Source organism: Pezoporus flaviventris, unplaced genomic scaffold (assembly GCF_033815535.1).
Source record: "Pezoporus flaviventris isolate CSIRO_AGI_PZ_B2104156 unplaced genomic scaffold, CSIRO_AGI_Pfla_v1 ptg000108l, whole genome shotgun sequence".
Lineage (NCBI taxonomy): Eukaryota > Metazoa > Chordata > Aves > Psittaciformes > Psittacidae > Pezoporus > Pezoporus flaviventris.
In genome coordinates, this window is record NW_026892656.1 from 55335 (window position 1) to 79145 (window position 23811).

At 43.8% G+C, this 23811-nt stretch overlaps 1 protein-coding gene across 1 annotated transcript in view; it reads left to right on the forward strand.

Moving 5' to 3' along the window:
• The window catches only part of DMRT1 (doublesex and mab-3 related transcription factor 1), a 56781-nt gene that overhangs the window by 12182 nt on the left and 20788 nt on the right, over positions 1-23811 (forward strand). Inside the window, exons 3-4 of the mRNA XM_061477768.1 lie at positions 9528-9811; positions 19312-19474. Of these exons, the coding sequence (XP_061333752.1) occupies positions 9528-9811; positions 19312-19474 (447 nt within the window). The remainder of the gene's footprint in view (positions 1-9527; positions 9812-19311; positions 19475-23811) is intronic.

The window sequence follows — 23811 nt, forward strand, 5'->3', positions numbered from 1 at the left end:
CAGAAAACGTGTCCTGGAGTGAGAGACAGCAGTTTATTTTGTCCTTCAGTGACCTGCTTACCTAAGATTTAATTAATGCCCAGTATGATTGATTGTGCTTTTGTCAGCTCAAGTTGAATTTCCTCTGTCATTTTGTGGGATAGGTTTTGATGTGAACAGAAACAGCATGCAGATGCAGAATCCCGTGAAAAGCGTGTGTGTTGGGTGCATCTACTGTGGAGCTCAAGCACGATGGTAACAATAACTTTAATTGCAGTGTCTCACAGATTTTCTTGAAATGTGAAGTCCGTGCTTCATAACTTTTATCCTAGAGTGCCTCCTTCTGTCACATGTTGTTCTTGGTAACATGTGCTGTCCCACTTAGGACTGGTTTAGCCCTTCATAGGTGGAACTGGAAAGCCTTTTTCCACTTTGCTTAAATGACCCCTCCAGAGTTATTCCTAGAGGGGAGAAAGAGTAATACTGTTCTTTCAGGGTAAAAATGGGTATTGTTGTGGCAGTGGAGTAATCCCTAAGAAGGACAGCACAGCCATTGGTGTCTTGATGGATACAGCCATCTCCTGCCCCAGGACACATGCCATGTGCCTGCAGACACCTCTGCCATTATGCCTGCTCCTTACTGACGATGCCAGCTAAACTCATGGTCCAGCAGCTGTGGCAGGTGAGGAGTGTCAGAGGCACCAGGACTCTGCCCTGGCTGTCAGAGAGCTGCTGCAGGAAAGGTGCTATGACTGCTGGTTTTGTCTTGGGGTGCTGAGAGGAGGTGGAAAGATTCATAAGAGTTGGCACATGGCAGGTGCCTGGGTGAGGCTTAGCTGTGATAAGGTGAGGGGGAGATCAGTCTTTGTGCACTTCAGCTGCAAGGAAGAGGCCAGGAGCCTGCAAGAGGATCAGAGTTGCTGCACTCCTGGTTTTCCTTTTTTATTTCCTTTTTTTTTTTTTTTTTTTTTTTTTTAGAAAAAAATACATCTTTCTGCTTGGAAAAGAAAGGCATGTATCTGCTGAGCAAGTGTGTTCACTGGGTATGGTCAGAGAGATACTTATGGACTGTGGTAGCAGTAAGCTGTTTTGGCTATGATTTATTCTCTTTAGCCTGGAGACACAGCTGCTTTTAGCCCGTGTGTCTGATATGGCTGATAACAAATTTTTTGACCTCTTCCTCTAATAGATGTTAGAGCACAGCTGGGCATCCAGGGCTGTTCAGGCAGTCTCAAACAAGGAGGAAAACTGCTGGATTTGGTGTTTGAGCTTGAGATGAGGTTGTTGGCAGTTGGGGAACGGAGGAAGAAACATGCGTTTCTCAAAAGCTTTCTGGCCAAAACAATTGAAAGCACTACAGAGATGGTTTTCCATAGGTGAGTTTGAGTAGGACATCCCCGTATGTCTCAGAAATGGGGCTCTGGGACAGGGGTATGAATGCAAGCTCCCCTTCTCTGCAGACTCTGCTCTTCACTTTCACTTGCTGGCTCAGCTGACTAATTGCAGACTGACTCTTCCTTGTACCACTGTTAAGGTTTCCACCTCCCCACTGTCTGAGAGCCAGCACAGACTGATGGCCCAAGGTCTGCAAAATAGAGAAACACAGAGGAGTGGTGTGTCTTCACAGCAGTGGCTCAGGTAGCCATCTCTTAGGATCTGAATTCAGGGATGCTTTCAGCAATCTAGGGTCCATGTTTTTTCACTCTGCTTTTAGGGAGAAGCTTTCACTGGCAGATCTGAAAGGCCTGATTCTGCATACCTTGTGCTATAGTAATTTATACTGCACACTTGTAGTCCGCAGTGAGTACCTTTATTTGTCATGGTGGCATGAAAGTTATCTGAGATCTTCTTGTGTTTGGGAAGGTTTTTTAATCACACAGTTCAAAAGCATTAAAATCAAGAGTTTTTACTAGGTTTTGCTAAACAATAACATCTTACATTTCTTCAGGTAGTGATGTGGGTTAAGAGTTTTATACACAGAAGCGTCCAAAAGAGAGGTTTTAAGGTAAAGCACCTTTGGGAGAATACTGATAGAGGACTAAGGGGAAAACAAAAACCAGGATTCAGGGAATCAGCTTTTGTTTTCTTGGGAAGGAATCAGACCCTGCAGTGTCTGTTTGAAGAAGAGGGACATAGTGTGTGGACTTACAGTATGGTGAGGCTGTTAGCTGAAACAAATAGTACTGGGATGCAGAGTCAGTGTCTGGTCCTTCACAGAGGGCTTTGAGAGCAGTGTAGATGAAAACATGGTCCTTTGTGCACTCGCATCTGCATCCATAAAGGATAATCCCTGTGAATCTCATTGGACCAAATGTGCCTTTTCGGAACCTGTACTGCATTGGCAGAAGCTGTAAATTGATAGCGGAGGGTGTTTAAAGCTCCCTCTCTGCTTTCTGAAGGAGCAGTAACTGGGCTTCTGTGTGAAAGATTATGGTTCAGCAGAGTTACACAGGTATAAAATGGTATAATAAGCTGAAATGGTGGAATCAGATTCTGGGGAGGGAGGGAAGAAAGAAGAAAGGTGGCATTGCAGCTGGGACCTTCTCCAGAGCCCGATACTCGGGCTCAGCTAAGTGTTACTAGCCTGTTCCTCAAATTACTGTTGAGATTCTCCATACTCTTCCCATTCACTTCCTTCTCTCACTAAAGAGGTTTCCTTCCTTTTCTCATTTTAGCTAAAGCAGGAAGTGGGAATAGGAAGGTGTTAGTGTGTAATATTTTGTGCAGTGTCACTATGCAGGGTGCAAATAATAAATCGCACACTGCATGCTTAGACAATTTACTGCTGGCTTTTGTATGTGTGGTGACAAGTGCTCAAAAGGTCAAAAAAGCTTCCTTAACAAATTTGATAAGATAGTGCAGTGAGCTGTAACAGCATAAAGTCCTGGGGACCGTAGACCAGAATAGAAGAAATAATTATGCATGGTAATGGGTAATTACAGATAATGGCCTTTTTTGGGGGTGGCAGAAAATACACAGCCCCACAGTCTTGCCTGGAATGAACATTGTCTAGCACATTAACTTTATAGCAAGCTAAAAGTTCAACGCTGGAACTGAAGATAATCTGCAACTTCTAACAGGAAGAGAACAGAAATAGTCCTCTCAAAGGCAGAGCAAGTATTCAGGTTTTGTTCCTTGGGAGGCAGAGTGTCTCAGCAGAAAGTAAGTAATGGTGCCAGCTTTCTTTGACATCTGAAATAGCTCTGTCGTGATTGTCTGGTGGGAGAAACATATTGTTCCAGTGTTTCTGATTAGGGAGTGATTTCACACCAGCCTCATTCAAGGCTATTGTCCAACCTCAAAGCCAGCTGTGAATTGAACTAACACATTGCGAGACTTAGTATTGCCAGACCAGTTAATGCGAGTGTACTGATGCTTTACATACTGAGCAAGGGAAAATTGTCAGGTACAGATCCAAAACTCTTGAGGTCTGAAGACAAGTGTTTCCTGACTGATTAATTCTTAGTGTCTCCTGACACAGAGGCTGCTAGCAGGAAAATGTTAACATCACAGTGATTAAAAACAGTCACTCTGAATTGAAAACTACAGGAAATGTAAACTACCAGAAGCTGAACACTGCTCACTGGTCAATGGCTATGCTTTCCTGCTCAAGAAAACATGTTACTTGAGTAGTTACAATTCTCCTGCGTTTTCAGTGGTCTGTCTGTGCACCTGTAGAGTCTCTGTAGGCATAGAAGAAATGAAAACTGCTAATCATAGGTGCATATAAGAACTCAAGTCAGTATATGCACGCAGTGAAATTCTCCTAATTGCCACGCTGCATATACAATTCCTTTCCTAAAATACACAATCACATGGAGACTGTCAGTTGTTATGGTCACATGAGTGAATTGAACTGTGCCGTTGCATACTCCCAGACATTGATACGTGATTGTATGTGCTATCCTGATTCTTCCAACTGTTCCTGGTGTGTGTGCATCCTAAGCTGACTAATGCTCTCCCCCAGATTGCCAAGTCAGGTCCAGTAACCATTCTTAGTAGGCAGTTGCATGCTACCACCCTGTTTTAGATGCTGAGAAGGTCTGATAATACAGACTTTGTACTATTGGACCTTAGCACTAGAGGCTTGCCCAGGGATATTTGAATGTTTAAATTGCTGTTATCAGCATATAATAAAATGTGTAACTGGCCCTTAACAGTACCAGTACCAGTAGCAATAGAAAATACCACATGCTTATATACAGAGTGAGTGAATGTTAGAGACAGAACTTTAGTGTTTGCATTTCTTAGTGTGTATGCTTAAAAACACATTTGCATCGTGAAATGGAGATGATGATGGAAATTCCTGTAAATTCCCTGACATTTCACCTCTCCTCCCAAAAACTAAGAAGGGAAAGAATGATCTATATACTGGCTTCTGCACTGATTTTGCCATGCGTATCTGCAATTCATGTAAATTGCTATAGCTTTATTGAAGTAAATGATCTGAGACTGGTTTACATTAAGTGAGGACTGGACCACTTGTTTTTCACCATGCTCTGCTAAGTGAAAGCAGGAGCTCCTCATAGGTTACAGAATGTGTAAGACCCATGTGTGTAACTGACCCCAAGAACTCACCTTCCTTAGAAGAAAATCCCAGCCATCCTGAAATGAATTACTGGTTAACTACTATTAATATACCATAGAGGTTGAGAGTCGTCTACAACACTGCAAGATCAATAACAGTATTTATCGTGCATCTTATTGATCTTCTATGAAAGAGCGGGACATATTTCACACTGTGTACATAGTGCAAAAAAAGTAGCATTGGTTCTCTACAGGAGTTGGTAAAGGCATAGAAAAGAGCTCAGAGATCAAGGGCACAACTGGTTCACCGCAAGAGCATTGCTCACACATGAAGAGCCTCTGATGGCCCTAGATTGTAGATCAGGTGTTACAGAATCTGAGTGAGAATTTTACCCATTCTTCTTTTTTTTTTTTTTTTTTTTTGCTTCTAATTCTGTTCCTTCCTGTACATATTCGGTCCCATATTTTTGTGTCCTGTTTGCAACTTGCAGAATGTTAAATTTTGTGTGGGCAGGGGAAAGACCCAGGAGCTTTTCCCGGTTTTTCCGTGTAAAGGTTCAAGACAGCTGAGGCATGAGCCTGGCTCCTGCAGCAGACCTCTGGTTTTAAAAGGCAGGTGGAGGGACAGAGTGGGAGCCTGATGGTACAGCAGCAGTTGCCTTGTTGACAGCTTAATTCCTCTCAAAAATTGCTTCCCTTAGAGCAGTGAACCTCAGGGCTGCCTGCCATGTGCAGGCGTTGTAACTTGGCAAGTTCTGAGGCAGGGGAGGACCCTCTCCTTGCCAGGAGATTTATGTAGCTGTGTTGAATTACACTTGGGAAAACAAACAAACCAACGAACCCAAGCAACAAACCACAGCAACAGCTGAAAGCTGCTTTCTTAACCTTGGTGTACTCTCTTTGGTGGTGGAAAAAGACTGCTTGCTGAGTGACCAGGGGTGAGGCTGTGGGAAGGTTCAGCCTGTAGGTAGGAGTCAAGAATTACTCCAAAAGAAGGCGGCGAGAGGAACCCCAGCTAATGAACATCTAGTTACAGCCACAGCTTCCAATAGATCCACTGTGTTCTGCAAATGGTGGTTGTGCCTGAGGATGCTGCTGCCTAGGAGTGGTGTGCTTGCACATCAGCTGACTGCTACACTTTGTCTAGAGAGAGCTGGCATAGATAGGGCAAAAACTCCCTGGGCATACAATAAATGTGAAGTCTTCTCTGGGCAGATCTCCAAGTGCCTTGCTTTATCGCTAGGAGAGTTTTAGCAGAGTTCTTTGGCCTTTAATTCTGTTCCCATTGGCAGTTAGCACTTCTTTGAAGGTACCCTGTGTAGGTACTGGCTGGTCTGACATGTTTTTCTTCCTGAGCTTTCATTGCTCAGGAAAAAAAGCCAAGACTTTCAGGGCTTTCTCTATTAATAGCAAAACTCTTTGCCCTTCATGTATTTACAGTTGTGTGTATTTTTTGTGTGTTGTATGGTGCATGCATTAGGTGACACAATCAGCCAGGCTGGATGGGGTAAGAGCTGCAGGTCTGCAGACCTGCCCTTGACCCGTTGTATGCTGGAGTCACCAAAGACTTGCTCAGCTCTCCAGAGGCATGCTTCCCTCAGGTTGGCTGGTGAAACACTGCAAGGAGTTTAGAGTAACCTTTGGGGTGCTTTGACCTGGTCTGACCTGACATCTGCCCAAAGTCCAGATGGCACAAGAGTATGTCTTCTGTGAGGGAGGCATCTGTCTTCTCCTGAGTGAAGCACCAAATCTCCAGATGCCACAGAAAAATAGCAGAGACTTGTCCCAAACCATAACACCAAAGAAAATCTCATCCTCTAAATTCAGGGGAAAATGTGAGTTGAAGCATGTGGCAGCTTTCTCCTGTTCTTTGTCAGGTGCTGCCAGTCCTTCCATCTTCAGAAGCATGATGTGGCTTGAGATTTAGGGAAGAGAAACTCTTCTGGCTGTCTTTCCATCACAGTGGCAAGAGTCCTTGTTCTGTATGGAGCTCGTTGTGTCTGTCCCTTCACTTGAACTTTCCCTTTTCCCATGGCTCCTGTTTTTATTGCTAATCTGCTGGGGCACATCCCTGTGATGTGGCTGCAGCTCAGAAGGAGTGTTTGCCAGGGATGTTACGAGGACTATGGATTCCATAATTCCATGTATGTAAGAGGAAAATGCCTGAGGCTGCTGACACCTGGAGATTTATGTGTATGGGTGCATGGGCATCTGAATGAGCAGGTGAATGGCTCTACAAACTCAGTGTTGAGTTTTGAGAGGACAGCTGATAGTACTGTAGAAGCTAGTGGGGAGTGGAGAGACAGCAGAAGGAAAGCAGAGGACCATTCTGGTGGATTAATAACAACACTGAGTACTGAACTGCTGGCAGCTGTTGTGCCGCTAGATAAAGGAGAAGTGGGCTGCAACAGGTCAACCCCTTTGCACATCCATGCAAATCATGGTAGCCCCAGCCACAGATAAGAGGTAAAAGTGGAAAAGAAAGAGCAGAAAGGTTTTGGTTTGGTTTTTGTTTTTTGTTGTTGTTTTTTTGTTGTTGTTTTTTTTTTTTTTTTTGCACCTATTTAATGCAGCAGAGGACTGTCACTGCTGCTTGCTCTTTGGGAAGGAGCTGTAGGACTACCAGCCACTGGAACATCACAGACACAGCAAGGATGTTTGTACGATTTTGTGGGTAGCTATGGGCAGGTCTGTGTTATATCCTAGCCCATCTTGTCCCATGTTAGGAAGTGTAGTGCATGAGACTTTTCCAAAAGTTGCAGCAGAACCTGCTACATTCTCCTCCTCTTCAGTTGAGCTGCTCGCATCTCAAGGTGGCTCACCTTTCGTGTGTAGATGTAGAGGCCCCATGTTCCTGGTGCTAGCATTCTTCATGGAAGGTATTATCGCTTCTTATGATGCCCTGCAAGTGGACACTGCAGAGGTTTCAGAAGAAACTGCACATCTGTGCAACATAGCACAGCCCTGACAGAAGTTCTGTGGCTGGCTGCCTTGTATATTTCTGTCTCCTGTGAAATCTGTATCCCAGCAGGGAACATGTTAGAGGATTTTGCATTTGGCTTCTATTTTACATTATGAAAAGCAGAACAATTAGACTGCAGCTTTATTTGGGAGCTAAGTCCAGGGGGTGGGTCAAACCATGATTTATCAGAACTGCTGGCTTTTCAGTGCCAGTGGTCTAAGTTCTGGTTTTATCAGAAACACTGACAAAAGGATTTGAAGAGAGGCCTGCCCAGAAGCAGAATAATAGCAATCATAAAATCTCATAAAAATATGGAAGTTCAAAAACTGTGAAGGTTTTTTTGTAGCATTGTGGACTCCTATGTACAAATCAAAGAGGTGCTCCCAATGAAAAAGGCTAGCTGGCTTGTTTCTCGTTCATATAGGGCTGTGGGGCAGAAAAATCAGATGCAGGAGGCATAAAACATTCTGCTAATAATAAATGGGTATAGTTCATTGATGTCAACAAAATGTCAGCAAGAGCTGAATGGGGGCACTGCATAATTTAGTGACCTGGAAGGATCTGTGATTGCAGACAGCTTTCATTACAGCTGCAGAAGTGAAACAGAATTGCATTGTAAATGGTAGTAACTGGTAAAACCGATCATTTGATCTAGTGTGTAGTATGCTGGAAGCTCTTACCATGACTCTGAGAAGCTGGTGAATTCCTGTATTCGTTTTTCAGGTATGTAACCAAGGTACAGATACACCAAAAGATGCAAGAAAACCAGGCAGTCCCTGCCTGGCATCCCTGTTAGGGGTATTATTTCGTATGTGTCTATTGTCCATGCTGCTTCATCTCCTCCACATGATAACCTTTGACAGCTAATAATTATGCTTTAGGCCACATCTTCTACTTCTCCATGGTAGCGTTAAACAACAACATAGGAAGAGCAGGAGCTCCTTGCAGAAACGATCATTATGCTGCGAACACTGTGTAGGGGTAGGTGCAGGACAGGGTAACAGGGATGTGAGGTAGAACCAGAGCTGCAAGGATGGCAGGATTTACAGTAGCTCCCTTGTTAAATATGTAAATATGTATTCACCACGTAGTTAGACTTTCCAAGGTTGTGGCCGTTTATTGCTGTGGCTGGCTCAGCCAGGCAGCTGATGCAGCATGCCAGAGAGAGCGTGGCTGTGGCATGGTGCCGACAAGCATCTTCCTTTTTCATCCTCACGAGTGTCGCACTAGACATTAGAGTGAGAAAAATGGGACTTAAAACATCCACTGAGAAGCCCCCTCCCCCTAGGGAACAGCAGGGAAACAGACATTTGTGGGGACAGCCTGTGGGGAGTGCAGACAGCTGGCCTGCAGTCTGGCGGCACTCCGGAGTGCAGGCAGCAAGTCATGAGCAATCCCCTCCTCCTCCTCTTTTGCCAGTGGTGTGGGAACTTGTTCTGCTCTGTGGTTCTGTAGGTAAACAGAAGTTAAATTTGGGTATGAAGGCTGGGCAGGGCCTTGCTCTGCTCACTCAGAGGTAACATGCGTTTTTGAGACACCTTGGCTGATCATGGGGGGCTTCCCCTGCTGCAGCTTCTTTTGGCTTTGTGGCTGTTTGTCTTTTTCCAGAGGCATATTCAGAAAATGTCTTCTCACCTGCAGGAAACTGGCTGGAGAGGGGTCCTGTAGTTACAGTCTTTCTGCTTCCAGGAGGTTAAAAGAGACATGGCACACTGTTACAGTATAAGAATAATAGGGGGCTGCAGCCTTAGCTGGTGTAAATCATCACCAGGTCACCTGATGCTCCTTGAGGACTCAGAACATCATCTTAACCTGCAGTTGGCTTTGTGTCCTGTTTTGCAGTCTCTAGTGTATGTAGGTGGTGGTATCAGGCTTTGTGTGGAAGTCAGTCCATGTGAGTTTCTACCAAACATCCAGCCGTGTTTCCCTTTCAGCTCCCCCCTCCTCCTATTTACTACTCTCTATCCAGCCTTCAGGAGTAGTAGCTCATCAGCAGGTGAAATGTAATGGTCTTCATGGAGCCTCCTGTCTCATAATGGCTTCTTGCTTTCTTTTCCAGAGGGGCGGATGCTCATTCAGGACATCCCTTCCATCCCCAGCAGAGGGCACTTGGAGAGCACGTCTGATTTGGTTGTGGACTCCACCTACTACAGCAGTTTTTACCAGCCGTCCCTGTATCCTTACTATAACAACCTGTACAACTACTCCCAGTACCAAATGGCAGTGGCCAGTGAGCCCTCCTCAAGTGAGAATGGGGGTACAATTGTAGGGTCGGCCATGAAAAACAGCCTTCGAAGCCTCCCAGCAACTTACATGCCAAGCCAGTCGGGAAAACAGTGGCAGGTATGATGTTACGGAGGTGTTACAGGGAAGAGTGAGGTGGGTGATAACCTGTTTCTCAGGCCTGATTCTAACCTCCTGTTAGCTGGTTTAATGGCAGTGCAAAACCACAACCAGATTTCTGGGTGGGATTAGGACCCATGTTAGGAGAATTAGCTGTGGCAGTTATGATGGAACACAATGAAAGCAGTGATACAGGTATAGGTAGGCTGCCACAAGCACGGAAAAAGGCCACTCACTTGATTTTGTCTTTTGAGTTATGACATAGGAGATTATGAGCTGTTTTCTGGAGAAGGAGTCCAACTGGATTCCCCAAAATAGCATCCTGGAAGCTTCAGGTGTCATTTCTGAGAGACTTTCCTCTTCAGGAACCTGGTCTTTCCTGTCATCCAAGTCTCTGAAGTGACCCAGGAGACTATGCTGTTGTGCAGTGGGCTGGTCATTGTCAGTTGAATGTGACATGGCATGTTGTGTTGTGGCAGTGTCAGCTCCAGGGTTTGTGATTTCAATCTGGGGAGCACAGTTTACAGTCTGTGCCTGTAACTAACTTCATTAGTTAGGGTGTAAAACCAACTGAGCCCTCTCACTGTAAGACTTGATAATTGTAGATTCCAACTTACTACTAGCTGGAGACTGGAAAAAGTAGAAATCTGCCAAGAAATGGGATTCTTGTCAAAGTAAGTGGAGCCATTTCCGTCACCCTGAGGGTGTTTGGTCTTGGGCTGCAGTGATGCTTCTGTGTCTGAGATTGAGCTCAGGGAGGGTGCACTCTCTGAGAATCTGTATGCCCCATGTCCCTTGTCCAAGGGCAGGAGAGGGCAGATCTCTTGTGTAGAGCAGAGCATCAAGAGGGGGCAGGCTGCCTTCTTACAAAGGCTGTGTTATGAAACCACTCAACAATGAAAGATGAAACGTCCACCAAAACTTCCTTTCTGAAGGGAACAAATGGGATGGCCCATTTGCTGACAGAGCATTCCTGTAGCAGTTCTGGCGCAGGAACCAGCACTGAAAGAGCATTTTAACTTCTGATACAAAGGAGCTGGAACTAAGACCAGAGTGATTACAAGTATTGCAGCAGTCCACATCACCTTCAGTGAGGTTTTTATATCATTAGACACTTTTTTCATGGGAAGGTCCTGGAAATGCAGAGGCATCCTCTCTAGCTCTGCTGAATTTGATCATTAGACCAGGGTGAGAGTCAAGGCAAGCTTGGGATAGGATTTTGTGTGTGATAATAAGGTGAGGTGCCAGTGCTGTTTCAGCTTTTTCATTTTGGTTGTTTGGGTTAACTTGGCACATCATAGTAGAGTGTTTCAGATGAGAATTTATTTCTGAAGTTTTTGCAGTACCTAATTTGGAAGAGACTACTGCAGAACTGATGCTTGGAAACACTGTCACAACACAAATGAGGGGCAGCAACATCTGTCTTCTGAAATTGATGTTTGTGCAGGCGTGTAGTCTCACACTTCACCATTCCTCCAGCCAGCAGAGATGTCTGTGATTTTACTTGCTTGAGAAAAAGAAAAGTAAATTGAAGGTATGACTATCCTAGCACATAGTGTTTGAGGAAGAGAGACGTGAGGGTATGTTAAAAAGATGTTAAACTGTTAAACCTTGGAATGAAGATGATGTACTCTCAGTTCTGTTGTCGTCTTCTGTCTGTGTTTTGAAACTAGACTGTGTATGTATGAAGTTTGGGACTAGAGGGTCCATTGTCTCACTGTGAGATCGCCTGTTTCTTGTGGGACCTTTGACAGGCATTAAAGAAATAAAAGCTATAGCCTGTTTTTCATGGATTTTTCTCTTCAGTCCCTGCAGAATCTGTAAGAATCTGGCAGAGTCTTCTGTTTAAGTGCCACTCAAATTTGCAGGATACCAAAAAGGTAATTAAGGAAAAAAATGTTGTCAAAAAGAACCATTTCCCTTGCACCGTCAGGCTCCAGGTGCTGTTTGTTCAGTCCCACCTTGTGGGATGCATCACAGAGTATTCACCTCTAAGTAAATGTAGTGATTTACCTCACCTGAGATTTTAATTTCTCCTGGCCAAATCTTTTGGGATCTGTCAGTGCTGTTCTGATGAGGTGTTTGTGCGGAGAGACTAGAGGTGGGGCTTTCTGGCTGCAGTGTGACATCTCCCCAAGCTTCTAAATTGCCTAAAATGAGAATGTGCCTCTTCTTTTCAGAGGGAGAGTGTAGTTCAAGGTGTTGTGTAAATAGGCTGTTTCTCACAGGCTGATCTGCAAGAAGGATTGTTGTTGCTGGAAGAGTTACAAATCATGGGGTTTGAATATTATTATGACATCATTACATTGCACAAGTAACCGTAAAAAGTTTTAGTGAGAGCCAGGCTAGATAATGTTTGAAGGTGTGGTGCCAAGGTTGTAAAACCTTACTGTGTTGTAGGGGGAACAAGCTCTTAGCTGCAGCACATGGTTAAACATCAATTTTGCGCATGGAGGTTTACCAGCAACAGATGATCGCAAAAGGAGTGTTAAATGAAGAAGAATGAATTAGTCTTGTCAAGCACAGTAAGGAGTTACAGGAGAGTTTCAGAGAATGATCCGCAAAGAGGAATCAGACCTTGCTTACACCTTCAAGGGGGTTCCGTGGCAAACCCATGCAGGCTGATTCTCCAAAGGAAACACGTAGGTGTATCTACACAGGGATTTTTGTTGGAGTGCCTGTACTGGTTGGGTTTATTTCTTTATATGCATGGGATTTCTTAACCAGTCTTCCAGGACAAGAGAGTCTCCTCATGTGAGCAGTAGTGCTTGTAACTGTTTTCATTGAGGTTTTTGATTTTTGCTTCTTTACCAAAATTGTAGCTGTACAATGTTTGCTATAACCGAATCAGGCTAGCTGGCTAAGCTGTGAGTCACAGGAGGGTTTCTTTGCATAAGCTACCCGTGTGCTGACTGGAAGGTATCCTATTTGAAGGCATGTAGATAAGACCTCTGCCTTTTCCAGGCTCTGATAGTAGAGGCTCGCTTGTCCTGGAGTAACTTTAAGCAGACAAGGAGAATTGCATAAAGTAAGATAACCTGTGGATGCAGACAAAAGCCTTAATCAGCCCAGCTGTCTGCTCTTTCAGAATTCAGGGAGAAAGGGAGAAAGGGAGGAAATGTGTGTGTATGTGAAGGATGGGATGAGGATTAATGCATCATTGAATCTTGGCAAATAAACAGAATCACTCAATCTTTAATGTAGATTGTCAGATTTCATTAGTCTTCATTCTTTGCTGAGGCTTGTGTATTTGAGTAGATTCATAGAGGTGCAACTTTATTTGTGTGTAGGTTTTGTTCATTGGTACAGTTATCCTGGAAATTCTATCCATTGTGATTTGTAAGTATAATGAAGACAATACTTTTGGTCAAGAACCCTTCAGTCATTTATATCCTGCTGCTTTTGCCAGCTGTAAGACAGGTAATCAGATACGTCTAGTGTTAACACCTGAAGAAAAGGCAATCCTCTGTCGCAGAGGAAATGCAGATGTGGTGATTACTGTGCATCTCCTTCACTAGAGTTCTGTGTCTGGACCCTCCCTTGAAGCTTTCATAATTGTGCGTTCAATCCAGTTAACAGTTAAATGCGTTCACCAACATTAGTACTGCAAGTCAGGGCATTGTTGTATACAGTCTTCTGAAATCAGTTTCACTGCAACCCACTTTAGGGGCAGCAACTGCAAAATGGTGGGGTGACTGCAGTCTTTTGTACCACAACAGAAGTAAAACCTGGATGGACATACCTGAGTCTAATCAGGTTTCATTCTCCAAGCTGGCCATGAAACTGCTGGCGTGTGACTCACAGCATAAGGATTATTGTGACTCCTTGTGAGTCACGTGTCCTCTCCATAAAGTGTTAAAACTCTTACAACCATTAAAAACCTGCAAGATACAGAATGTGCCCCACAGCTGGGGACCAGTATCTGTGTTTTCTTTGTTACCTTGGTAACTCCAGGCATCCTGCTTCAGAGAAAGATTAAGGCTGGCCAAGAGATTTTGGACAAATTTCAGAATTTCATATAATTTCTGTTTCATGCTCTGAGGTGGGCTTTTACTGTTGTTTTTTGTTTTTTTTTTAAATGGAGCTTGGCAAACCAGTATTCTCATTCCTTAAACCAGTTTAGAGCAAACAACTGAAATAAGTATTTGTGAGAGTCAGACTGAGAAACTTTACGGGAAATTTTAACATATTTTCTAATATGGGAATTTTATTTACTATTTGGCAGTGAAAGAGTTAGCTTTGCTGGGGTAGAAAGCTGTGTTTTAAGGATTTCTTTAAAAGCAGCAAACATAAAAACCTGTCTTTCACTAAATCCAGAAGAGTATGGCTGTGATAGGGCAGCTAGCAGTTTGAATTCTTAGGAATAGCTGTTTGCTAGTAAAAAAAGATTAATTTTTTTCAGCTTCCACAACCTGTTTCTAGTTTCTGGCATAGTTTTTCCTCCAATAAGCCTGGACTTCTTACAGGTCTATTGTGTGGTGTAACTCTCCAGAAATAGGTGTAAAATGTTTGTTTGTGTAAATATATACACATACATATAACACAAGTCACCTGACACAATCCCAATTTTATGTGTAAGTAGTGTATTATATACTGTATTCATAACATACCCTTCACACTACAGATTTATGCTAAAAGTATCCTAATGTTTCTGACAGCTCATGTGTGACATGAATGCAATCCATATTTCTTGGAGGAGCTAATCTAAGCTGTTTATTTTCCGATACTGCTGATAGGGCTATATCTCTAGGTGTCACCGCAGTTGAGATTCTGATGGTAACATATTGTTTATGGGTCACTGCCTTTGTCTAAAAGAATAGGTTGGAACAGAATAGCAAAGGTTAATTAAGTTTGTCTATCAAGGAGCGACAGATATAGATGTCTCTTGTATTTTCTGTGCTAGAATCAAAGTAAGTCAAGGCAGGATATCATAGACTTATTTTTAGCTCATGCTGGAAAATGTGCTTAGCTGGTTTTAGGAATGAAACAAAGCCACCTTGGGCAGCGCAAGTGCAGCTGTAGTCGTACAGGGTCAGCTCATGGGCAGAAGCATCACAAGGTGGGAGAGTAGCGGCAACCCTGGTTTACAGCTGGGGAAACTGAGGCAGGGAAGTGTTAAATAACTTGCCCACCATCACACATCCTGCAGATGACAGTGGAGATTCCTGATGTGTGGATTCCCACTCTGGTGCCCAGTGGCTGCCTTGTCACCTCATGTCATAAAAAATGACGTGTGAATTCTGTTGTTTGCAGTCAATGACACATAAATGCAAAATATAATTTTATGCCACCCTAAAGCTGGCTTTATTGTTAAGATCAAGGCAGAAGGAGCGAGCAGGCTTTGTTAAAACTTTTAACAGAGTTTCTCTGATGTTTCCATAGTTACTGGTGTTGGTTTAAGCATCTGTTGGTGAGTCATGGGTGAGACAGAAGGATGGAAAGCCTGGGCGAAGTGGCTTGGCCCAGACCATGGGGCACACCAGTGGCAGAGTCAAAGGATAGTACTTTGATCTCTTCTTTGTTCTGAATTCTTTGCAGCTGTTTTCACACAGGATTAGCATCTGCAGCCTCCTCCTGCTTGTCCTTTTGGGGAATACACCACATGGTCCAGATCAACTGCAAAATGTGAATGTACTGCTAAGAGTAATGCTGGCTTGCTTGCAAGGAGATTGCAGCTGGCAGCTTCTGAAAATTAAAGATCTACCTGGGAGGTATTTTGTCTGAATAAATCACCTGGGAAGGGCAGGACTGTTTTCTAGTCTTCAGAGCTGGAAGGAGAACTTTCTGCCTGCCTCCTCAGCTCTTCCTCGGTGAAGAAGATATGTAGTGGTTATGCAGATGCTGCCAGGAGCTTGGAGAGGAGGAGCTTTATGTTGCTTTTCCACCACCTCTTGAGAAAGCTTTTACAGGGGAATGGTCTGAACTGGTGCAAGAGCATTCTCTTTTCTTTGTACTTCCCTGTCTTTTGCTAAGTATTTTGTCACTGTTGGGCACTGCTGTAGTGATGGAAAAATTCTGCTTCCGGCTTGCATGTTTGCAGACAAGCTGTAGCTGCCTCTATGATTCCTCGTATCAGCTTCTCAAGGGAACATGGAAAGAATTTTCGCTGAATGCATGGTGTTTTAATCAGGCCATATTTGTTTGCTCATAAGTTCTACGCATGCCACTGTTGCTTGAAATACACATCCTGTAAGAAGTTACTGAGTGTGTGCTGTGTTGTACAGTTTAGGGGAACCTGTAAATGTTGAATAGGCCACATGTGTTTCTCCCACTGAAGTCAGAGAGGTACTTGGTGAATCAGTCCTGCTCACAGAGTGATGTGTGGCCAGACAGGGACGTACTGTAAGTAAGCAATGCAGAGTTCAACTCTGGAGCTCAGATTGCTCTCTGCAAAGAGCAAGTGCATGCCCTTCCCCTCCACAGCACTTCCTTACCTAAAACATGCCTTGTTCTTCTGGGGTGTAGCTTGCAGTGATACAAACCAGAGTGGTTTGTGGGGCCATCCCATCCCCTACCTGTCTTGGCCTCGCTGTAGGGCTGGAAAGGGCAAGGGAAGCAGGAGAAGACACTAGAGGGCCAGGCATCTCCTACTGTGATCCCTACATGACCGCAGTGTTCCTCCAGGACAGGAGCCAGGGGAGGACCTGGCATCTGGCTGCAACACCTGGAAAGCTGATTTGCCCTGATTTAGAAATAATACCAATATTTCATGGCCTCCCAATGGCTGTTTTATTTCCCTTTCTGGCACCCAAAAATATGCAAGGACTGTCCAGAGCTGCAGGAGTTAATACAGAGCAAATGCCCCTTCTCATGGAGTAGTGATCTCCTAAGCCCCCTTTTTAATGCAGTGCTAAGGTCAAGAATTTTTACAACTGGTTGTTTTTTTATTGTTACTGTAAAATAGAACTGCTAAGCTCTATAAAAAGGAAACCTTACGTTTCAGATTTACTGCAGTGTGTATTCTAAACAGTTTAATAAAACCAAAAGCTTTTAGATTTCTTCAGCGATTAATACACCGCATATTCTTTGCAGAGCCAAGCCTGTGGCTGTCGGTTCATAGACTTGGTGTGGGTAATAAGATTATAAAACATGTCTCTTGCTAGCCAGCTACCACACACTAATACTAATAGTAGTAATAATTCATTGCATCCAGAGATTTTAGGTAGTTGGTTTTTTTAAGAAATGGAGAAAAACCCCAAGAAAATGTTTGAAGGAAACAGGTCACTGCATCCACTCCACAAGGAGAGAAAACATGCACATGATCATTTAAGTCCTAGGGAGTGATCCCTCCATTTTGTTACAGCTGAAATAATGCTGTCTGCTGTAGGAAACCTTCTCTCCATTGTACGTGTGCACACATGCACTTGCACAAGGGAGAGGTGGGGATGTGAGGACCACGGCTGCTGCCTGCAGCCCTGCCCCACTGAGGGAGAGAAGATAGTGCATGGAGAACAGCAGGCAGAGAGGAATTCACTAACCCTTTTTCCCCCAAGTGCTTCTAGAGCTGTTGAGCTTTGTGGATGTGCAGATGCAAAATGCCCTTTGGACTGAGTTTTTGGGCAGTTCATGTTGCTAATCCATAATTTCAGGGTGGAGGCAGCCTGGGTTTTGGTGAAGAAGTCTGTACAAAGCACAGATGTCTGTTTCCAAGAGAAGGCTGCCGTTTTCAGAACAGCAGAGGGATGTCGGTGGCTTTTTCAATTTCAGGCTTCCTTGGGATGATACGTGGCATTTTTTTAAAAGCAATTTAGTGTTCATCATGCATGGAACTTGAGTGCATATTGAGCTTTCTCTGCATGCATAGAGTACAGATGGTACAAAAATTACATTTTAATTATTGCTTTAAATTACAGTAGAAAAACTTGCTCTTTCACAGGCTGAAAAAGCATGTCCTGCCAATCCCTCAGTCATGTGCAAATACACGTGACTGTGCTGCTGTCAGAAGACAGGCAGAGGTGTACTTTGCTTCCTTGTAAACAGCCACCCCTCTCTCTTGCCACTTCATCTTGCTGTAAACCTGGCTCCACGTGGAAAGTGGGATATTGCCCTCTGTCTCAGCACCAGCAGAATTTAATGTGACCGAGCCACGTTATTTCCAGCTATGCATAATAAAATGAATATTGAGTTATTAAGGGGGCCCTAGGAAAACAAGGGGTGACTCCATTCTGGCTTCTCACTGGAGGTGCCAGTGGCTCCTTCTGCCAGGACAGATCCTGGGTGTCTGCTGGGGCAGGGCAGCCATCCAGGACAGCAGGTTCACTCCCTGCCCTCAGTGCTCCCTGGCTCTGAGCTCCCCAGCCTGGGAAGGCCTGAGAAGCAGGGCTTCATGAATGGCTGGCTGTGACCCACCACAGCAGGCAGAGCTCCTCTGGCTGAGGTATCATGTGGCTGGAGAAGCTATGAGGGACTTCTGCTTGTGAAGATGATATCTAATGGCGTAGCTGGATGTACATTACTGTTGGCAATGCTGCCATTATACCTGTGATTTTTTTCTCTGCCTGGAAGCTTTCCATATTGCAATCATTCGCTGCCAAAAAGACTTAGGGAGAGCAGGTGGTGTTACCTTTCCTGTTGAAAATCTTAATCTTTTGAAGTGTTTGGCTGCATTTTTTCAGTGCTGTAGCCACATTATATTGTAGGGCTTTGGAACAAATAATAGCAGATGGCATTTCTTTCATAAAGATCTAAGGAGATCAGGTTGGATTGTCTTAAGAGTATTGGAGTAGGATAAACCTTGATTTCTGAGTGCTGCCAACTTTACTGCAGGTTTGGTCTGGTGGACACTGTGCTGACACAGCGGACCTTATGGCTGGTCTCTAGCTGTGGCTCTGTTGAAGGCTTCTCATGTAGTCTGTCCACAGCTTGGTTTTTCTGGGTAAATCAGGAAAATATTTTTCCATCTTACTGGATCGCAACAAGTGATGCATCTGTGTATGCGCATCACTGCTTGGGTGCTGTGGAATGTGTGCCAAGGGAGCCGGCTGGTAGGGCTGTCCTTAGGCACCCTGTAGGTCTCTAGCAGAGCAGTTACCATCACTCTTAGAGGGGCTGTTCCCTGGGGAGGTATAGGGATTCGATGGACACTTCACCTCTGACGCTGGCCAGGTGTGTGCAGTTGAACAGGTCTAGAAAGCTTCTCATTGTGTCGTCTGTGCCATAAGCAGAGGACTTGGCATGAGGCTCCTTGCAGTGAAGGGTAAGCTCCTTGCAGTGAAGGGTATGTGCTTGTGTGCCAGGTGCAGCTCCTGCTGAGGTAAGGTGAGTGAGCCAGAGATATGCCAGTGCTGCTGCTGTTGCTGCCAGGTTGCATCCCATTCCACACCAGCTTGCCTGTATCTCAGCAGTGTGGGCATGTTGTCAAACAACCAGAGCAAAAACCCAAATCCAGTATGTCAGGATTTTACTTTCATTTACACCCTGTGCGCTTGTGGGGCAGTGGGCAGGGGGGCAGAGGCACTTGGGCTCAGCTTTCACAGACTGCTGTTGGCTTCTCTCTACAGGTGAAGGGTATGGAGAGCCGCAATGCCGTGAGCTCCCAGTACCGCGTGTGCTCCTACTACCCGCCTGCCTCCTACCTGGGGCAGGGTGTTGGTGCTCCCACATGCCTCCCCCAGATCCTGACATCTGAGGACATACCCTCCTACTTGGAGTCAAAAGTGAGAGGTAAGTGCACACACCAGGACATCTGGGACCGCTTTGCCTTGGGGCAGGCTCCCAGGAGGTGTGGGTTGTGCTGGGAAGGAAGCAGGGCGTCAGAGAGCAGACATTTACAAGGTGGTGGCTGTTTGCTGGGAGGCTTGTGGCAGCATAGGGCTGTTACTGTACAGTAGTGAGACCTTGTGTTTAAGAAGTCTCGTGGTTCAGGAGTGCAGTTAGTTGTACCTTTCTGCTCCTGTGTATGTCTCTAAGCTGTATGAAGAGTCACTTGAGGTGCTGTCTTTGGTGCTCACCAGCTGGCTGCCTCACAGAAACAAAGAATTATCTTTGCCCTACCACAGAATTATCTTTTCTCAAAAATGCTGTCCATGATTTTTCCGCAAAGGCTCCCACTGAGCCTTTGCCGTCCTCTTCTTTCTGAGCCATGAATGTGAACTATTCCTGCACCTCAACAATGTCATGAAGCCGTTTGCAGACTTGCTTCATTGTTCATTTCAAACTCATCACACTTTGTTACTTAATTTAAAACTACTGCAGATAAATTTTTCTTTCATGTTCAGGGCTTTTTGACTATCCTAAGGATTACTATAGTCTGCAGTAGTTTCCAGGTGAATTTACCCTCTGGTTTTGAGAACGTTTCTCTTGCTTTCTTGTTCCATTGCTCCAGTAGCTGGTAGAGTGTACCACAGGCATTAACATGGCCTGCTGGAGTAGACCAGCTTCATGGAACTGATTTCCTGGAACCGAACAGTAACTGATGCTAGAGAAGTAAGAAGAAAAACAAAGAAAGAGTAGGGTGATACTACTTCATATGTTCATATGTTTTGGAAGGTTAGGTGTGTATAAAGTTGTACCTCTGGTACTGAGCTCTTGAATTCAGTAAGTCCGACCATTTATGTTGAGGAGGTGGCTGCTCTTTCAGAATGGCTGTTTTCTGAAAATCTTCCAACTACCTGTGACATATCAGATAGATGAAGAAACAACTCATGGTGTGATGAAACCTTACACTTTTCCTCCTTCTCCAGTAGTTCTAAATGGCTTGGAGAAATCAGTGATCCTTGGTTCATTTTCCTTCTCTTTTCTTCAGTTTTTTTTCCCTCTTCTCTGACCACCATTGAACAATGACGTCTTCCTTTCTGCCCATCGGTCAGAGAAGCAGTTGGCTTTATGCTCAACTGTGTTTGACACTTTTTCTTGCATCCATCACTACTAACTCACTAAGAAGTCTTACCAGTCGAGTGTTCTTACAAATAGACAAAAGACCTTATACCCTTTGTTCCCAAATGCACTCCAGTGATTTTTTCATCACTCTAGAAAACATTGTGTGCAATGTGCCACTGATTTTTAAACTGCATAAATACTGTATTTTCAATAATCCCTGACTGCTTCTCCAGACAGTATTCCACACACAGATATTGTTCCCTAAGTTACACCATCAATCAGAAACCGACAAGCAGTGAGATGTAATTTACTGAGATCAAACAGCATTTTCCAGACTCTAAAGAAGTGTTTTTCCATAGCAGGGAGCTAGTGAGTGAAAGAGGCACCAATATTTTTGTGAGAAACTTGAACATGTGAGCAGGACCATACCCATTTAGTAGGTTTCTTAGAAGCTTCTTTTTCCTGATGCATGTTCTTGAAGGAGATGACTGCTTTTACATTTTCCACCTACAGACAAAACAATATTGTCAGGCTGTTAGTCAATGATTTACACTCCCATAATGTTTTTCTTTCTGTGTGCTTTTCACAGTCCTCAGAGGGTTTGAGGTTTTTTACCCCTTTGTTGTTATCGGTGTGAGGGCTGAGTCAGCCAGCAGGGTGTGAGCAGTGGATCCTGCGTGTTGAAGAGGGTGGCCCATTTCCATGAAGTCCTGACTGTCCATACTGCAAGCGATGTCTCTTGCAAAAGACACTTCTTAGCATTTCTCCGTTGGTTGCTGGGCTGAACTTTCTCTATAACATGAAGACTGCTTGGTATGAAGCCTGGTGACATGTTTCTGCAGGATTAGTGGTTGCTGCTTGCTGAAGACAAGTTTAGCATGTTTTAAATAAATGTGTTTTACTTCTTCCTTTTCTGTGGTTGAGGTGGCAACCATTCTCGGACACTTCTTTTCTTTTCTTTTCTATGTTCATAGATTTTAAGTCCAGAGGGAATATTAGGATCATCTAATCTTGCTTTATAGTGCAGACTGTAAAACTTCACCTGACAACACCTGTAGCAAGCCCATAACTGATTGTTTCTTTAACGAAGATCTGTGTGAAGGCTTATGTATTGTTAATCCAGAAATTTTACAGGAAGGTATAGGAGAGCAACAGGTCAGAATAAGAAGTTCATTTCACAGTCAACTTTTCAAAACATCAGAAATATGTATCTCTAACAAAAATGGTTACTAAATTCCCAGGCACACATCTGGGATGCTCTGATAACACATGCAGTCTGTTACCCACGTTTTAGTTGTAACTTCAGCTTTGCAGAGGTTTTGTCAGCTTATGTATTATCTCAGTTAGTATTCCAGTCAGACTCTTCCATTAGTTTTGTTCTGTTAATTTAGCTGCCTGCTTAGACCAGTCATATTGAAGGAAAGGAGAGATGAGCTGGCAGACCACTGATGTACACTCTCTTGTTTTTTATGAACGAAGCAAAGTTCTCATGAAGCTTTTAACATTTGTACATGAGATCATACCGTGTCACAGTGTGTTGCATATAGTGATGGGCTACATTTTCTGAATGGCAAAACACCGTCATTCAACCTCCTTGGAATTTGAAGTGGTTCTAAGTAAAGTGGTTTTGCTTCCAGCTATGCACAGCTGCTGCCCTTCCAGCTGAAACTGGAAAAAAATGAGGAGAAAAAGAAGATAAACCAATGACAAATGGCAAAAGAATGTTTTCAGAGGGCTCTCTTAATTCACCAGATTGTAAGTTTTATATAGTAATTTCTAGGCAGGAGAGGGATTTTGTACTCTCTACTTGGAAAAGGTTTTTCCTCTCCTTTTTTTCTGCAAAACCAGTGAGAGGGAAAGATGTATGAGACACTGTTATCAATCCGTGTGCATGAAAAGCATGCTTTAAAACATGTCTTTCTTTTGGAAGAAGCCAAGGTGACAGATCCTTGTGCAAAAACTGGAGGGATTAGAATGGGGTCACAACAGAGTATTTCATCTCCAAAAGCCAAGTAGCCAAGGGCTCCTTGATTGCTGTGGGACAGGGCTTTTTTTTTTTTTTTTTTTTTTTTTGGTTTGGGTATTTTGTTGTTGGCTTTTTTGGGTTGGTTTTTTTGGGGGAGTGGGTGGTTTTTTGTGGTTTTTTTTCTTTTTGTGTGTTTGTGTGGTTTTGGTTGGTTGGTTGGTTTTGATTTTTTGTGGGGCTCTTTTGTTTGTTTGCTTGCTTGGGTTTTTTAAGGGGCCTTTTCAGTATTTGCTCACAGCCCTTAATTGGATAGCACCTTCCACTGATTTTCGAGTCAGCCCATCCTGCACTTAGATTTGTGAAATAACTGCACAAGACCTTAGCTTTAGAGAGCTGAAGACTAGATCACTCATTCCTGGTCCACTGTCTCCACTGAGTAAAAGTTGAGCGTTCACTTATGTGTATGGGAGTGTTTTCCAGATTTGGAACAGTGGCACAAAATTTAACATTCAAATAGAAGGATGCAAAGGAGAAACATCCCTGTATTTGAGACACCTTTGATTTTAAAGTAGTTACCTTGTCTTAAAGTTGGCATGGAATAAACGTTCCGCTTTGTCATTATTATATGAAATGTTGAGGTAATTACTCTGTGTGTCTGTGTCAGTGGTGAAGGAGATGGCTTGCACTGAAAATGTTGCTGTAGCTACTGAATGGATTTGAATTTTTGTTTTCTTGTCTTAAATGTGAGGATGGTTGGAAACACAAGTAATGAAGCACTGTAGCCATGCTGTATTTGCAGCTTGAACATAAAGCTGGAGCCTGAAGCTCCTCCCAATGCAAATAAGAAAAACTGATAAAAAGCATTCATTTTGATATGTAAAAAATCAGCAGTTTTGTGTAAATCATCTTATGAAGGAGAACATTTCTGGTAACAGGATTTTTGTCAGCAGAACAGCTTCCAGCACTTCCGAAACACTTTTTCACTGTCCTCTCTAGAAGTTGAATAACAGATATCCCCAGCTTTACAGTTGTGGAAGTCAAGGTGGCAAGGACTTTTCCAGGGTCGGTGTTTAAAGACTTGGCCGCCTGTCTCTCTGCTTAAGACAAAAAGTTTCATTTTAGCAAAAGCATCACTGGAATGCAAGGAATGCCATGCGTGCCAGGAACATAGTGGAGAGGTGGATGTTTCTTTCAGACCAGGTTACCATGCACAGTA